Source organism: Perca fluviatilis, chromosome 2, assembly GCF_010015445.1.
Source record: "Perca fluviatilis chromosome 2, GENO_Pfluv_1.0, whole genome shotgun sequence".
NCBI lineage: Eukaryota > Metazoa > Chordata > Actinopteri > Perciformes > Percidae > Perca > Perca fluviatilis.
This window is the reverse complement of record NC_053113.1, coordinates 2,797,502-2,810,533: the sequence shown is the minus strand read 5'-3', so window position 1 is coordinate 2,810,533 and position 13,032 is coordinate 2,797,502. Positions and strand designations below refer to the sequence as shown.

Below are 13,032 nucleotides of genomic sequence, written 5' to 3'. Positions count from 1 at the left end.
AAGGGTTAGAAGAACTAATGAGCATTTATATTAAATTATGGGAGTTTAAAGCAATTTTTGCGTCATCTGAGGCTTTTTTTGCCCAGAGGCAAAAGACTACAGCCAGTATTAGGAGCCACTTCCGCATAGCCCAAAGGGGGTTGGACTGTCGGCTTTTTCCGGAGATTGCCAAGGAAAAACGAGTGTCAGCCATCTTGAATCCTCGCTTAGCTTCTCAGCAGGAGCAGAAACTGTTCATCCCGACAGAAATTATATTTTTTATTACAATTATGTGCATTCAAACTACCACACACGTGTACCACCGGAATACATTGGTACACATCGGAGAATATGCAGGACACTTGATTACAGACGGAATACTCCACACACTACGCGAGCTTCGCCTGCATGGAGACCAGCGGTGCTGCTCGATGCCTCTGGCCGGTAAAGAGACCTCATCAGCGGGGAGCGTTTAACGAGTGTGCCGGTGGAAAGCTAACGTTAGCCGGCCAGCTGTTCAACCAATCCTGCTTGCAAGTGTCCACTCATTAAACAAACTGGACTACATCCAACTTCAACGAAACTCCCAACGTGAGTTTAGAGACTGCTGTGCTGTGTTTTTGTTGTTGTGGAAATATTGCTGTGGACAATCCAGCACAGACAGCCTGTTGCAGAAATGGGGTGATTTGTATCTGTAAACTGTGTGTAACTTCTAACTGCTGGTGGAGTTTGTGACTGTAAAATGCCGACAATTCTAGCTACATCCCACGCAAATGTACGGCTGTGCTTATACTCAATGTTTATACCACAGCCCACCAAGAGCTGATGCTAGTAGTTATGCGATAGCCTTCTTTTATTACATGGCTTGGATGAATTCTAATGTCGAATGCGGTCTGTTATTTCTTGTTATACCATGGTCTGGGTGAATACTCGATTCTGATTGGCTGCAGGGTGTCCATTAAAAAGTGATATAGGACACCTACTAAAGGAGTTCGGTGAAACTGACTGTTTACTGTTCTATATGTAAGCATGTTTTAAATGTGTAACACCACTTGAGCCAAGGTGAAACGTTTTTTCGTGTATATAGTTGAAATGACAATAAAACACACTTGTTGAGTTGATCGTCTCACTGTCTGTCTGTAAAGGGTAGGCGTGGCTTGGGAGTGGCCTCATACAGCAGCAAAGCAAGTGCATTCTGGGATTTGATGTCTTTCATCTGTATGAGCCAAAAACACATTTTCTGGCTTATCTTGGCCTAGAAGGCACCAATTTCAATTTTCTTTTCACATTTCTACTACATATATAATAAGTGACCCAATTTAAAGATATATTCAGCTTTCCAGCGGTGAAATATTCCTTTAAAATGTTCTGTTTGAATGAAGAAAATGCAAGGGCTGATGAGGTGACCAATCCATAGGACTTCAGAGTGTGAAGTATCTCCTGCATTAAAACTGAAATAACTACCAAAATGTAAGCCACAAAAGTCATTAACTGGAGCTACAAGCTACATGCACAGTAGCCTCAATCAACGACGAAATCGCCAGATGTTCCTCGTCTTGCAAACCTCAGTTCGTTTTGGGAAACAACAGCAAACTTTGAGCTAGCAAGCTACATGCTGAAAATGGCAAGTTTAGAATGTTTTGATCGTGCAACAAGGCAGGCCTGGTTGGTTCTTTCTGGAAAAATTGTAAAGATTTACAAAGAATATGTTAAACGTTATGCAATTTTATATCTATCTGGAATGTTTTGTGACCAATTGTGGCAGGATTGCTGCGGGTGAAGTAATGTTACACAGGGTGATACACCGGAGAGAGCATATTATGTTTAGCCATGTATGCAGCTCATTTAAATAGCTCACTTTACCTTATTGTGTGAAAAGTTAACTTAATTTATATAACATGTGGCTAGGGTTGGGTACCGTTCACATTTTTATCAGTGCCGGTATCGATACCTGAAATTTAGTTCCGGTACCCAACGATAAATTTTTTCGGTACTTTCTGTTTCAAAAATTATTTCAGTTGAAAAAATAATTTCAAAACTATTTATCCTAGAGTAACTTCGCTTTGTCCGCACCTCTGTGTCTGTGTGTGTGTCAAAGCTGAGCCCTGCTCTCTGTCAACATGCAGATGGCGTTTCTTCTATCAGGGTGAAAATGTTCCACCTAAACAAGTTCCTTCCTGAGACTATTTTGCAGAGCCAAAGTCGTTGCGTCCGGAGCTTAGCGCCACCCAAGACTATGGTGATTGGTTTAAAGAAATGCAAACAAGCCAAAGTGTTTTATCTCCTATCCCAGAATGTCTGAGTAAGTGCATGTGTGAGACAGCGCGTTGATGTATCTGAACAAAGAAATAAACAATTCTAAACCGTTCAGGAACCAGACGTGAAAAAGTCAAGCTTCCGAAGAAGCAGCCAGCGATAGAGGAAATCAACGACATTAAGAGGTCGCTTGACTTTCTCTCTGAAGAGATTACCACTGTCAGGCTGCAGCAAAAATCCATTTTAGACCTGGTTGTGAAAGTAAAGGCTCTCCAGCTTCAAAATGAAGAGAAGGACAAGAGACTTGCCCTACAAGAGAACAGAGTGGCTGATCTAGAGCAGTAGCCTACACGAGAATTAATGATGTTATTGTATCGGGGCTCAAAATAAAACCTCAGTCGTACGCACAGGCAGCAACAGTGACCACTGACCACGATCAGGAGCCTGACGGGTCGGTTTCTGACTCCGTGGAGCATCAAGTAGCAGCCTTTCTACAGTCCAAAGGCATCTGATTAGACTGTAACGCCATTGAGGCTTGTCACCCTCTGCCCCAGAGAAATAACAGCAACAAACCAGCCATTATAATGAGCTTTGTTAACTAAAAACACTAAATTGCACTACTGAAACAATGAAGGAAGTTGAAGGGAACAGACGTCTACATGAATGAATATCTCACCAAACCAAATGCTGATATCGCCTGGAAAGCACGATCCTTGAAGAAGTAGAAGAAAATACAATCTACATGGTCTACAAACTGCAAAATCTTCATTAAAGTGCTGGTTCGGAGTAATTTCACTCTAGGGTCCCTTGCACCATGACCTCGAGCCAAACATACCCCCAGAAGCTTTTTTCACCTGGGTCAAACATTGGGAGAGTTAGCGTTATCAGCTGAATAGCTTAGTGCAGGGGCTAACGGATCCAGGTTTGTCTCTCGTAAGTTACCCCACTAATAATGCCCAAAATGATACCAAACTTCTACACTAGTACAAATAGGTTATGTACTCATACACGATGGATTGGAAAGTTTGTAAGTACACCACAAGTTTATGTAAATAACACTTGCCTGTTGGCTTCTGCTCTCTGCTGTTGCTGCCGCAGTAAGACAACTGCTTAGTGACGGCTACAAGTTACAACACTGAAAAGACATACAACAAAAATATTTATTAATGTAACTTTTTTTTTTTAAGTGCTGTAGTATAACTAACAGGAGATAAGTTATAATTGAGGTAAGTTTGGAAACATTACCTTATTTAATCATTAAATTAATAAATATTTTGGTTGTATCTCTTTTCGGTGTTGTAATTTGTAGACATCCCTAAGCACTCGTCTTACTGCGACCTAGTCTCTCCTCCTCAGCCTGACTCGACCTAGTCGCTCCTCCTCAGCCTGACTCGACCTAGTCTCTCCTCCTCAGCCTGACTCGACCTAGTCGCTCCTCCTCAGCCTGACTCGGCCTAGTCTCTCCTCCTCAGCCTGACTCAAACTAGTCTCTCCTCCTCAGCCTAACTCGGCCTTCGTGAGACGCACCAAGCCAGGCTGCACAGATTAGACTAGGTCAAGCCTCGCTTTATCAGTTATCCTGGATTTATAAATTCTACTTTTGTGCGATACCCCCCTGAACACTGACCTGAACATGGCTGGTATCAGAGTCCCGGTCTGCTGCTGGTCTTCTGGGGACCTTGTTGCTCCGCTGCTCCTGGTTCTGGTTGTCCTCCTCCATTCCTCTCTTGTCCTGAAATCCAGCAGATGTCCACTGGGGCTGCTGGACTCACTCTGGATTCTGTTCAGTACAAATCAAAGCACGCAGAGATATTCAGGAGCTGCGGTCTCCTCTCCTTTTCCTCACATCCACACACAACTAAAACAACAGTCGGCAAACTCAAAGCAGCGGCTGGAAAACTGTTCCATTTCCTTCCTCGCTACACAATGAACTCGGAGTAGTTTGGAGAAAACAGCATTATATTAAACTGTGAATAAATCTAAACAACCACACAATAAAAGATCAACATTTCCGATGAAGTCCCGTGGTTAACATCCCAGCATTGTGTAGTCCTAGCAACGAGACTGACATTTGGATATTCGCTTCTGCTTCGATGAGTTTGTTTAGATATGATTAAGTTTCTAAACATATCGAGAGCAGACATTTCCAAACTTGATTTCATTCTTAGTGTGAGGAACAAAAGGAACCCGGTTATGTGCTGCAACAACAACAACAACAACAACAAGTCCCTTCCGAGATGAAACGGTTGATCTTACCAACAGGAGAAATCGGAGCTCCTCTGCGCTCTCCAAGAGGAGTTGCTGTCTCATTCACCGAGCACCACCACACGCTGCACGCTGCAGCCTAGTGTTTGGGTGCGCCGCTCTAATTTACCCGCGTAGAACGTTGCGTCGCACATTAGTTCCGCTTTTGGCGCTCGCGTGTAAAACCATAATAAATTCATAAATTTGTATTTGGTCAGCACGGGGGGCACAGGGGAGGCCAGGAACATGTCTGGGGAGGCACGGGCCTCCCCCGACATGCCTCCGTGTAGAACCGCCACTGTTAAGGGACTGGGACATTCTACCAGAAACGTCCATTATCTGTCCTGGAGTTGTTACAGTGAACAGAGGCGCGGGAAGTCATTTCCAGCAGGGGGTGCGGGGTGCTGGCGGGGGGAGGGGTACGCAGAACAACCTGCCTGCTCCCCACCCCACCACTTCCTCCCCGAAGTAGGCTACATACTGCTATATACTGCACAGCGAAATATATAGGCACTAAATCACATGCCAATCACTACTGGTCAAAAGATTCCCTTTGCAGCCACGGTTTGTTAAATCCGACCTCGCGGCCCTTTGCTGCGTGTCATTCCCTCTCTCTCCCCGTTCCTGTCTATCCACTGTCACTATCGAATAAAAAATAATAAAAGATGAATGACTAGTCCAGCTGAGCAGGCGTCAAGTATGCCTTTCCAGTTCAATAAACCAAGTACTGCCATCTGACTCACACATCACAAGACAGTGTTACAATTAATTAAATCATACCAAAGCGTTGTATGGCTCAAGACTATGGCGATATAGTATTCACTATAAATCACCCAAGCAGAAAGCACAATAGTAATTCTGAAACGTGATTGACTGAAGATACAACAATGCCATCACACAACACAGCTGAGTGAAGGTTGTTAAATAACAGTCACTTAGTCAGCTGCTACTTCACAAACTGCAAAAGCCAACATATAAGCTACTGCACTTGACCACTAAGTCTCACACAGGCCTATAGCAGCATCACAAAATTATGATGCAATACGTCTGATATGCATGGCTTTTCAATAAACTAAACTAAATATGTACATTATCTGGTCACACGGTCACACCAGATTATATTAACCTACTCAATTTACAGATAGCATAATAGCTCTTACCTTTAGAAGTTCTAATTTCTTGTCTTTTACTTTGCAAAGTCGCAGATCAAATCCTCAAAGTCCAGCTCCCTCAGCAGCTCGCTAAACCCTACTACAGATGCGCTGCTGTGTGTTGGTAGAACTTTACAGGCAACGCAACAAATGTCTCCGGTGGACAGTGATATAGAATCCACTCCCATGGTACCGTTTCACCGTTGTGAAGGTGTCGGGTCAGTGCCTCGTTAGTGAGAGAGCGGGTCTTTCTACCGCCAGCCTCGTCCCCCCTCCGAGATGCTGGACATTTAGCCGCCCGATTCTGAAAGGCTGATATCCCTCTGGGTATAACTTCCTCCCGGACGGTCTCTGTAATCGGTCCCCGTAGTGCAAGGTCTTAAGAGATGATGGTACCTGAGGGGCCATTACCTTGTTCTGTAATGCTGATGACCGTCCGGCCTCATCTCTGTCTTTTTCCACAACAACTTTGCTAAAGTTAACGTTAGCTACCGTTAGCTGTGGCAGATTGTAGCTAGCTGGTAGAAGGCAGCGATTCTTCCAAGCTAACGTTGGCTAGCTCCTCGACATCCTCCTCTTCGTCATCCCAGCTCTTTTTAAAAAGCTATTTATTCGCGGGACATTTTTTATAGCAGCCGCTTCTCTCCCTTTTCCACACTTTCACTCGCTGATACAACCCAATCTGACCGGGGATCAGTTACAAATTAATTCCACTCTTTCAATCTCAACTCGTTCTTAGAAAACTGATCTTGATTCAATGCGATGTAAACAACCTGCTCTATGCCTACCCACCTTTATCTTTAGCCAATCTACACAGTGCATGCGGCCTTCTCCCAATCATTACATTAAACAACTTTTATTTTATTCTGATTGGATAATTATCACCATAATGATTAATGCCCATTGGGTAATACGGGCTTGATCGCAGTTTGCCAACAAGGGGTGCTGCCGCCAACAAGGGGTGCTGCCGCACCCCCAGCACCCCTACTTCCCGCGCCTATGACAGTGAATAAAACTTAGATAATCCAAAACTGACAAAACAATACTAAATGGGTGATTTCTGTGAGTTGCGCTTTAAAGGAATATGTAATATTAGGTCCTTGGATGTTTTATTCTTAATTAAAAACACTTTAGAAAATTACAAATCCTGAAAAATGGTCTGTCCTCAGCCAAATTTTAACTACCTTGTCCATAATTTTGTTATTCTGAAAACTGTTATTTAGAAAAAAAAAATCAGTATTCATTAAAAGTTTAAAGGAATATTTCACCGCTGGAAAGCTGAATATATCTTTAAATTGGGTCACTTATGTAGTAGAAATGTGAAAAAAAAATTGAAATTGGTGCCTTCTAGGCCGAGAAAAGCCAGAAAATGTGTTTTGGTCTTATATGGATGAAAAACACCAAATCCCAGAATGCACCTGCTTCGTTGCTTTGAGTCCACTCCCAAGCCACGCCTACCTCTTGTCAGACCGACAGAGGCATTCAACTCAACTCAAGCGTGTTTTATTGTCATTTCAACCATACACACGAAACAACGTTTCATCGTGACTCAAGTGGTGTTACACATTTAACATATATAAAAACGACATACGAAATGGGCTACATTTAGTACACACACTTTATAGGCTCCGTAAAGTTCAGCTAACGCATACTAGCATTAGCGCTTGGTGGGCTGTAAACACCGAGCATAAACACAGCCGTGAATTAGTGTGTAATGTAGAATGGTCGGCATTTAACAGTCACAAACTCCACCAGCAGTTAGCAGTTAAATGGATACAAATCACCACATTTCTGCACCACTCGGTGTTAACACAGCCCACCTCTTTTACCCGGCGACAGAGCATCTCTAGCTCGGAGGGCTAGCAGGCCTGGTAGCTGGACAGTCCGCTACACTATTCAGGCATGTTTCCACAACAAAAACATAAAGTCTCTGAACTCACGTTGGGAGTGTCGTTGAAGTTGGATGTAGTCCAGTTTGTGGTCTAAATGAGCGGACACTTGCAAGCAGGATCCGTAAAGTTCAGCTAACGCATACTAGCATTGGTGTAGCTAAACACGGAGTATAAACACAGCCGTGAATTAGCGTGGAATGTCGAATGGTCGGCATTTAACAGTCACAAGCTCCCCCAGCAGTTAGCAGTAGCTAGTTGGATTTTATTTCTACACCAGTCCGTTTAACACAGCCCACCTCCACGGGCCGGCGAGAGCAGCCTGGTAGCTGGATAGTCCCGGTTCCGGTACACTGTTGTTCAGGCATGTTTCCACAACAACAAAAACACAGCAGTCTCTGAACTCACGTTGGGAGTTTCGTTGAAGGAGGATGTAGTCCAGATTGTTGTTTAATGAGCAGACACTTGCAAGCAGGATGGCTGAGACAGGTGGACAGCTAGCGTTAGCTTTCCACCTAGCCGATGAGCATGTCCCCTAGCCGGCTAGCGGCATTGAGAGACACCGCTGGTCTCCGTGCAGGCAAAGCTCACGTAGTGTGCCGAGTATTGCGTCTGTAATAACGTTTCCTCCATATTCTCCGATCTGTACCAATATATCCCGGTGGTACACACGTCCGGTAGTTTGAATGCAGATAATTGTTGTAAATGTTTTCTGCTGAAAACCGAAAGCCTGTTTAGCGAAGATTCAAGATGGCTGACAGTCGTTTTCATTCGGAATACCTCGGCCAGACTCGGCAGTCCAACCCCCTGTGGGCGTGTTAAAAACATACGGAAGTAGATCCTACTCCTGGCTGTAGTCCTTTGCCTCTGGCCCAAAAATCTGCCAATGACGCAAAAATCGTCATTTTACGTCATCGGAACATTTTTTCCAGGCCCCAAATGCAGAAATCTCTCGTCTCAGGGGGACATGAGGGAGGGAGGCACGGTCATTCAGAAATACTATCGGGTTTCTACTGATACAAAGCTGAATGCTAAATCGGTGAAGTATCCCTTTAACTCAGATGGACACTCATTTGAATCATAGTCTATCTATAAAAATCTGAAGAACAACCCAGAAAGAAACATTTCTTCTGTCCAGTCAAACAGATTGAATCAAAGTGATTCTGTTCATCAAACATTTTCCAGATTCCTTCGGTCAGATTCTCACCTGCTGAAGTCTCTTCAGGTCAGTTTACAGACACTTTCCTCCTTCATGTGTCGAGGAAACACTGGGAGAGAAGAAGCTGCTCATTGGCCCTCGTCAGTCCTGGTGTCCATGTGCATTTGATCTGAAGACGCCGTCACAGTTCATAACTTCAGAGTCAGAGAGACGTCAGAACCAGTCCAACCTGTCCACAAACCCAGTCAGTGTCAGAGAAGTCCCCCATCAGATGATGGAGTCCTACTATCTGTCCACTAGATGGAGCTAACTGACCATCTAATGAAATAAAGATCAGGAACTTGGACAGCAGCAGGTATCTCTCCAAGTGGCCTCCGTGTCACTTATTACTTTGATACTTTAAAGGGGTGATAGAATGCAAAACCGATTTTACCCTGTCATAGTTGAATAACGACAGTTCGGTGGGTAAATAGGACATACATATAAGCTCAAAATCCCATTGACACCCCTTTACTATGAAAATCTCATATTTTGAAACTGCCGCTGAAAACGGGCGAATCTCAACAAAGCTAGTTGCTTGCGAAAGCATCTCAAAATCCGGAACCTTTGTCACAGCCATGGGTGTATTAAGAGAACGGTCACGCCCCAACATTTGCATAGGCTACACAACTGACCTGAGATCAGTTAGTCTTCTGAATCTAGGTCGTGCAGATCTCAGAAAATGTATACATTGTTCATATGCTATTTTACCATTAAATTCACTTCTGAGACTTTTTGTCGGAAATCAACTACTTAGAGGTCAAATATGGGCCGTTTTACGAAAATTGATGTCTAATTGCAAATTTTGTCCGACTGTGTGTCGGACTTCAGAGGCTGGTGCTGCCTGTGTTGCTGCCTCGCCGCCTGGCCTGCCTTCCTCCACAGACCCCGGCTTGCTGTGAGCTCGATTGAGTTTGATAAACTTTGCCTCCATTCTTTTAGCGGCATTATCACGGAGACCACACCGGCACTTGCTCTATGGGCACCGCAATCTCACATTTCAGCAAAGACTTTGCATCTGATTGGCTAGGTGGAAGTTAGATGATTGGTTGAATCCAGCGCATCAAAACAAACCAGGACCCCCTTCACACACACTTAAAGTGATGGTTCGGAGTAATTCACTCTAGGCTGCTTTGCAGCTTGACCGCGAGCCAAACAACCCCCAATCAGCTGTCTCCCCCTTCTTATTACGTTGGTCGAGTTAGCGTTATCAGGTGGTTAGCTTACAGCAGGCGCTAATGGACCCACATTTATATGTCGTATATAAACCCATTAATAATGCCTGGATTGATACCAAACGGCTACACTAGTACAAATATGTTATGAAATTATAAAACGAGGCATTACAAAGTTTGTAACTACACCAGAAGTATATTTATATAACACTTGCCTGATAGATACTCCTCACGGCTGCTATAGCGCGAGATCCCGCGACATCACGTGAGATCACAACATATATTGCCGGAAGAGACTACCAAGCAGGAAGCGAGAGAACAGCAGAATTGAACAAGAAAATGGCAGAGTCAGAGGTGAGCATCGAACGCGACAATGATTGGCTCAATTTCGAAGGTCGTACCTATTTGAGCCTGAATACACAGACGAGGAGCTACAAATAATGGAGGAGAATCGGAGAGCTGCAGAAGAGGCTGCCGAGATCGCGGAGGTCCCAGACACACCAAACAGATGTGCAGGCGACTGGTGGTGTAGCTGTGGACAATGTCAGCCCATGGCTACAGAGGAAGAGCGTTTATGTTGTCGGGAGTCGGGCGTGTTTCGCCAATGCCTCGAAAACTCAGAGGCACTCTGTGTCACAGCAATGGATGACTTTCCGGCACTAATAAACCCAGATGTTGTACGACATTTTTTAACGTACCCAAAATCAACTGGAAGAGAAGATCTGTTCCAGAGGGACCCGACGGACAATTATCTGCAAAGTAAGTACACAAATACTAATTTTCGTCAGTGCTCTAATCAATTTTTGTGAATCTCAAATTACATTATATGACTGCCCCTTTATTGCTCTTGCTTTCTTATTTCCACTCCTAGACAGTGTAGATTGGTGGCATATCGGATCGTCTTGGAGTGGGGATTACAAGGTGAGCGTGGGTGTCCCAAGGAAAGGAGAGTCATGCCTAGTTGTGTGGTGACCACAATTAGGACCAAGTACCCGTCCCACCGGCGATTACAGAGGTTTTCAGGAAGCAGAGGAATTATTGAGAATTATCTGATTTTGCAAATAATGTGATGTAAATAATGTAAATTTGTACCCTAGAAGGATGAAAATGTCAATTTTGTATACATTTTATAAATAAAAGTAGTTGGTAAGATGTAGACTTGTTTATTGACAGAATTATATACAGAACTACAAAAAACATGGGAATAATAAATCAAAACAATGGATTGAGAGACTGTCGTACACAACAAATAAAAAATGTCACTGTGACTTGAACCGAGATGTGGATTGTTTCAACAGCTCTGACTTGTCAGGCCTAGGCACAGGGGCAATGTTCTTTAGAAGCCTTTTCCGGGGAGGAACGGGGCCAATCTTCAAGATTAATCTCATCCCTCATCTTCAGAGTGTGGTCCATGAGGTCTTGGCGGAATAGTTGCGCACCTCTCTCATACACCGGCCTAGCAATCCACTGATGACTGGCCTTTGAGTAGGCAAATGCAAATTGGGGTTGTCCTATAAAACAAAATGTAATAACAAATTAGGTAATAACAGTGTAGGTGTACATACGGTCAAGTATTTGCACAAAGCACAACAGATTTATCTATTTTTGTTCTGTAGCTGACATTCCAAAATTCACTCAATTTCACTTTCAGGTCTTATTCAGATCATTTTAGGATAGCAGTGATTTTAGTAGAAGATGTAGGCATTTACCTTCTTTTGTTTTGGCCTGCTCCTTGCCAACATTGGCGTTGTGGTCCATGACTGCAAGTTGTGTTCTGGCCAGCATTGCGTCGTATGAAAAGTGAAGCCTTTTCTGAGTATACTTCAACATAGACGAATGAAAAACTTCCAGGGCCCCTTTGTAGGTGCAATGCAACCCCATACAAATATTAGCCATAAACATAACGTACTTTTAAAATGATATTTACAGGAGCCTCTTTACATTGTGTACCTGAATGTCTTAGAGTGAAAGTGCAGCAATGCTTGTGTTGCAAAATAACTTTTGTCATAGATCTAAAATAAAATTGATTTTAGGGGGAAACAAATTTTGTAGCCATACCTGTGTGTTTGAACAATGCCATCTGCCGCAAGTCTCGCAGTATGTTATTTTCCAGGACTATACTTTTTAAAGCCCGGTATGCTTGGGAATCCACGGTCATCCACCTTTTCCTCTGTTGTTCGTTGGCTGTCAGAGGGGCATGATGGCACGTTTGTTGTATGCCGTCTTCCTCCCATCTGTGTATGCCAACAATGTGTTGGAGCTGGGATTTCCACCGACGCACACACTCCTGGAGGGGATATAGGAGATAATCGTTGACAATTTTTTCTGAATGTTTTTGTGCAATATTTGGTCCTATAGCACCACTGCCAAATGATAACAGAGAGTTGTTCTTACCTCACCATCTCCGTGACTGGAGCTACAAGACCAGTATAAGTGATTACTTATAGACTTCAGCCAGGTCATTAGGTCTTTATTTTCCCTCTTGTTTGCTGCATTGACTAGCTTCTTCTTGACACCTAAATGAAAAAACAAGATGGATTTATTACGATCAGCATTTTACCAAATGCACACAAGTTAGAAAACATGGTGTGATATTGTTAGTTCTTCTGGTAGGCATAACACTTACTCTTGTTGACGTGCCATGAATCAAACTCGTGCCGAATGCCACTGTAGGTCTACCTCATAATTTTACGTATCGATGGTGCTCTAATCAGTAGTGATGACACCGACATCCACACCCATGGTCAGGAGGTGATCGAGGTCTCTTTTGAATCCCATCGCCTCCATGGCTACTGTACTGGAAGCCACCGTAACCTATGGAATAAAATTTTCATAGTTGACCGACCATAAAAGCTGTGAAGCAATCAAATACCCACACCTTTTTGTGGATTATTTTGGAAATGATTGATGCATGCTGGTTTACCTGAACTAATTCAAAGTGGACAATCTCCTTTGTGGCATCATCCATGAAGGAGTAAGTCGAATACTTTGCAGTACTTTGCAAAAAAGTATTGACATTAATACAGATGAATGCAAATTAATATAAATGTTTTTCTAAAGTTTACTCACATTACTCTAAATGCTTACCAGGGCTGTCACACCGCGCATCTCCAGCCAAGGCAATTTTTTCTTCTGTGTCA

General features: G+C 43.5%; 2 protein-coding genes across 2 annotated transcripts in view; both read right to left on the bottom strand.

Moving 5' to 3' along the window:
- Positions 1 to 4,623, bottom strand: part of LOC120544728 (zinc finger protein 239-like) — an 11,651-nt gene extending 7,028 nt beyond the window's left edge. Inside the window, exons 1-2 of the mRNA XM_039778684.1 lie at positions 4,492 to 4,623; positions 3,863 to 4,015 (exon numbers count right to left, since the gene is read on the bottom strand). Coding sequence (XP_039634618.1) covers positions 3,863 to 3,955 — 93 coding nt within the window. The 5' untranslated portion in view covers positions 3,956 to 4,015; positions 4,492 to 4,623. The remainder of the gene's footprint in view (positions 1 to 3,862; positions 4,016 to 4,491) is intronic.
- A 6,583-nt stretch (positions 4,624 to 11,206) lies between these two features.
- On the bottom strand, positions 11,207 to 12,548 carry LOC120544717. The gene is made up of 5 exons (XM_039778673.1): positions 12,519 to 12,548; positions 12,287 to 12,408; positions 11,951 to 12,179; positions 11,602 to 11,748; positions 11,207 to 11,403 (listed from the first exon to the last, which is right to left on the bottom strand). The coding sequence occupies exons 2-5, from the start codon at positions 12,353 to 12,355 to the stop codon at positions 11,207 to 11,209; spliced, it is 642 nt and encodes a 213-aa protein (XP_039634607.1). The 5' UTR covers positions 12,356 to 12,408; positions 12,519 to 12,548.
- Positions 12,549 to 13,032: the final 484 nt, after the last annotated feature.